Below are 4,991 nucleotides of genomic sequence, written 5' to 3' on the forward strand. Positions count from 1 at the left end.
TTTTTTTAAAAAGTTGAGGTTTTTCTATAATAGAAATGTCCTTTTTGAAGTCTTAGACCAGATATTCACTGTAATTCATCAGAGTCTTAAGTAGAAAGCCTGGAAGAAGGGCCACAGTGTTGGGGAGAAAGTGTCATGATAGGGAGCCAGGGCCACGCCATGGGGTGGCCTCCCTGAAGTGTCCTTGGACCAGGGCCTTGGGGAGAAACTGACTTGGGTCCTGGCTGTCAGCCGACTCTGCTTCCAGTTGGACGTTACTGTCTCCCTGAAAGAGTTCCTTCTAGGAACTCACATGGGACACATGAGCTGGGGATGGAAGTGGGCTGGGAGGAGAAGAAAGAACCAAAGGGAGGTAGCAAACAGTGAGAATGAGGGAAAAACTTGTGCTTTTATTTTCACTATTTACTTCTTTTTGTTTTAGGTTTTACTTGAGGTATACTTTACAGAGAGTGTGACATACTACCATGAAGTGTGCAGCCCAAGTAATTTTCACATCAGTCTCTCATAACCTCCATTCAGAATAGGAGACAAAATATTCCTGTCTCCCCAAAATTCTTTCATGCCTCCCCCACTCCCCAATAGCCATGAGTGCCTGCCCCTCTGCCCTCATCCTGGCCATGGGTTTTTGGGTTGCTTGCTCAGTATAAGGGTTTCTAGAGTCACCTGCGTTGTGGACCTTGTCATCCCTTTGTGTTGACTCTATAGTATTCCATGTATGAATATTCCCAGTCTGAATACCGTTCTCCCACTAATGGCCATTGGGATGTCCCAGTTTGGAGCTATTATGGGAGGTATTGGTTGCTATTCAGAAAGAAGGCAGATGTTTTCTCTGTACTGGATGGTCCTGCTGGAGCAGCAGTAGGAACTGTGTGCTTTGTACAGTGAGGTCTCTAACATGAGCTCCCCCAGATGGTAGAAGAGGGACTTTTCCCATTTCTCAGAGACCCACGCACATGGTCGCTGCTCCTCTGCTTTTCTCTGCTGGGGGAGCTTCCTTCTTAGAAAATGTCCCCAGGAAAGGCAACCCCAGGGAACCATCAGTGCAGGCGTCCTCAGGAGAACATTCACAGAACGTTGTGATGATGTCCACACATCCGAGATGGTCTTTACACCTTTGATCAGACTCCTCAGTCTGGTGAACAATGCGTTTCAGAGACCGGAAATAGACTTGAAGCAGGTAACACTGTTATGGCACTTTGACTATTATGACAGAGGACTGCGTCAGAAGACCCCGAATTTTGTCCCAGCGCCCCTCTAACCAGGACCAAGCCACTTAGACTCTCTCTCTGCAATCAGGCAAGTGGAAGCAGGAGCCACCTGCTCTGTCCACAGAGAGCTGCCACAGAACGCCATGCCTCCTGGTGCTCAAGTCTACCCTGCGTTTGCTCCATGGCTGCCCAGCGGCCAAGCGACTCAACACTCAGCTCACCGGGCACCGTGACAGGCACCTGCTGCTGTCGGCAGCGGATCTCCCTCCGCGAGTGCTGTCACCAGACTCCTCCCTGCCTGGCGCCCCTAGCAAAAGGCCTGGCACTGTCTAACGCTGGCCCTGAGCCAAAGGCCACATGGCAGCCTCTGGCTCCTGGGCGCCCTGGGAGGATTCCCAGGGAGGAGAAGAAGGAAAGTAATGCCACTGGCCTCAGGCACCCTCGCTGTGCTGCACTCGCGGGGAATGCGCAGGACACCTTCTCTTGCCTTATTCCTGTGAAATATTAATAAAGTGAGTCCCTTAAACAGTCATTGCCAAAGCACCCTTGATAGGGGCGTGGAACCCTTTTCCCCGCTTCCCCAGAGCAGACCCCGCCTGGTGGCCGCCTCACCTTCTGCGTCTGATCCTCATGACCTGTCAGATTGCTCTCTGTTGACACTGAAGGCCAAGAGGGGTCAAGATACCACTTTCCTCAGCCCCAGTGGTTCCATCATTCCCCAGCGTAACTAGCAGGAGGCAGGCGTGCTGCCCTCCGCAGGGTATCGGGTTCCAAAAACCAGCCCTCATCAGAAGTATGTCTCCCAAGAGCTTCTTTTTTCAAATAACCAGAGGTTTGACTCACTTAAATAACACACATCCTCTTTCAAACTTATATGTATCGTTCATCTATTAATGAGGCCTACTTCAGAACAGATTTCATTGGGGGAAATGTGGTGTTTCCCTAGGAACCATTTCCCAGCCATCCCAGAGCTGCATGGAGAATGGATAAGACTTCGCCCAAGGCCAGCCCTGAACTTCCCACAGGAAGCAGGGGCTCCTTTCAAACCCCTGAGTGGGGAGCCAGGGTCTCTAACTCAATGCAGAGGTTGTGACTTCCTCCCAGGCCTAGGACAGTGTGCAAAAAATGGCAGGCAGAAAAGGGACATTTCCTAAAGAATGCTTCCACCACTACACTCTTCCATCAGAAGGAAGAGGGAAAAATCCATGGCCCACAAATCGGATTCAAAGCCCAGAGGCAAAGTTTCCATTGAACATTCTAGGGTCCACAGGCAACGTGTTTGGAACACATATTTAAATACCTGATAAACTTATGCCCCAGGGGGGAATTTTTCCAACACTGTGCTCTCAGAGACTTAAATACTCTTTGAGAAGAAAGTTATTTCCTGTCAGCCCTTGGATTTCTCTCCTGTGGCTCTAAATTAAAGCAAGTCTGTCTCAATTTTAACCTATTAATGATCTCCCCAAGTTATTTTTTTAGTATTGAGTCCTTTTAAACTTCTGAGGCGCTGTGAGCAGTTGTGCAGAGGGTGTGGGTCAGGTGTTCTTTATTTAATGTTTTTAGAGGCACTTCCCACATGAAAGACATCTAGTTAATATTAGCTGAAAGAAGCCATTAGTGAGTGAATGAGCTGAAGTTGTTGTCTCTCCTGACTTGCCTATAAGCATGATTTTGCAATGTAATGATTTGAGGTATGGGAGGGTGAGTCCTTTAAATCGAGACTTAAGAGGCAGAGTGAATATCTTAAGCAATAAAATAAATAAAATTGTACAATGACGTTTGAAGCATTTAAAAATTCTGTTAAGTATTTGATGATAACAACAAAAAGTTTTTAACTTTAAAAGTATACTATGATTATGCAAGGAAATGTCCTTTTTTTAGAGACTAATTTTGAAGTGTATAAGGATGAAGAAATGCAATGTCTGGCGTTTGCTTTAAAGTTCTTCAGAGAAAGAAAAATAGATGAAAAGAAGGGAAGAAAGAAAAGAGAAAATGGATATGGCAGAATCATGATAACTGTTGAGTTTGGTAATGAAAGGGGAGTTCCTTCCACTATTCTGTTTTTGCACATTTGGGGAAATTGCATGTACATGTGGAGAGGTGTTAGGGCCATACCATAGAAGGTCAGGCTGGTTGTTTTTAGTGGAAGTTTGAGAGGCAGGTGTGAGAATCCCAGCAACTCTCATTTCCACACAGTAGATGTATAGCATCAATTATTTACCCAATAATAATGAAGACAGGTGGACAGTAGTCTTTTGGGATTTTTTTAATGAAAGTTAATTAACCAATCAATGAGTCCAATTTGGACATAAAGGAAATGGCCACTTTCTGGTCAAAATGGCCTTGCCATGGTCATGAGTCCTTGAACTATTTCATAGAGCATCCTGACACTACTTCACCCCCATAAACTGCTCTCGTGGATTTGCAAAACTATGCAACCAGGAATTTCACACTTGTGAGACCTCGGGGTACACTTGGCTGTTGGGGGGCCGCTGGAAAGAGATGGTAAGCAGCCCACTCAACAGCATGAGGAAGGCAGCCAGAACTGCCACTGGCACAGTGCTGCCGATCTCCTGCCGGTCTGGCTTGAAGGGGATGTGGAAGGATGGAGGGAAGGGTATGCCCTCTTCATTCATCACGGAGTGGTAGTTCCAGATTACAACAATGAAGATAAATGCACCTGCTGTGATGCTCAGGACACCACAAGCAAATAACAGATTGCAGGTGTTGTCATCCTGACGCTTTCCCACGTACACTCTCCACAGGCCCATGACCATGAGCACTTTCCCCAGGAGCCCGAGCAGGCTGGCGGCCAGCAGAAGGTTCTGAGCGATGCGGATATCCAGCGGCAGGTAGGTGTCACTGTAGGTGTAGCGGTGACACGAGATGGGCCTGCTGTGGAGGTTGGTGAGCTGGTAAGTGCAGACCTTCCACATCCCTATGCAGGCCAGCCCCGGGGAGGGGGCGGAGCTGTTGTCCACGTACCACACCCGCCACTCGGCCAGGCCCATGCAAGTCATGGAGAAGATCCATCCTACGGTAGTGACAGCGAAACCCGCTACTTGGCAGTTGGCACTGTTGACCAGCGAGGTCATGGCCATGTATCCAGGGGAACTGCAAACGAATAGAGGGCATCATGAGGGTGGGACCCAAGACCTGGATCCCCCCACCGCCCCCCCCCCCGTCCTCCCTCTCCGCGGGGGTGAGCAGCGCTATATTGGAGAGGGAAATGCCATATTCCAGAATGGAGACACTTGACCCCCATGCTCTGCTGGTGAAGGGTCCATGGGCAATTTTTACTGAAAGCCTTAAAATATACAGACTTTCACCCTTCAGGGTAGCTAGGGTTGCTAAGTGGTTAGAGTGTCTTCCCAACAGGCCAAGGTTGCTGGTTCGATCCCTGGTCAGTGCACATACAAGAAGCAACCAATGAATGCATCAGTCAGTGGAACACCAAATTCATGTTCTCCCTTCCCTCCTTCCCTCCCTGACTCAAAAATCAACAAAAATATGTTCAAACTTTCAAACAGGCAGTTCCACTTCTAGGCATTTGTTGAAAGACCCAAGTAAGATTGGCTAGATATGATAGAGATGGGTATCACAGCACAGTGTGACATTGAACAATAGGAAACCATGTCAAACCCAACAATAGGGTTTGGTGAAATAATTTAAGCTACATCCATACAATCGAGCTCTACACCAACATTACAAGTGCAGCCAAGTTGTACTTGGTGTTATGTTTGCTGTCTGGCCCTTCTCATCTCACATAATGTTTTCAAGGGT

The 4,991-nt window shown here is 47.8% G+C and overlaps 1 protein-coding gene across 1 annotated transcript; it reads right to left on the reverse strand.

Annotated features, from left to right (window-relative positions):
* Window positions 1-3,655: 3,655 nt before the first annotated feature.
* On the reverse strand, window positions 3,656-4,303 carry LOC308512443 (claudin-34-like; the record flags this gene model as incomplete). The annotated part of the gene is made up of 1 exon (XM_081082194.1): window positions 3,656-4,303. One exon carries the CDS (start codon window positions 4,301-4,303, stop codon window positions 3,656-3,658), a length of 648 nt encoding a protein of 215 aa, XP_080938320.1.
* Between the last annotated feature and the right edge of the window lie 688 nt (window positions 4,304-4,991).

Source organism: Myotis nattereri (assembly GCF_964212035.1).
Source record: "Myotis nattereri genome assembly, chromosome: Y".
Classification (NCBI taxonomy): Eukaryota; Metazoa; Chordata; class Mammalia; order Chiroptera; family Vespertilionidae; genus Myotis; species Myotis nattereri.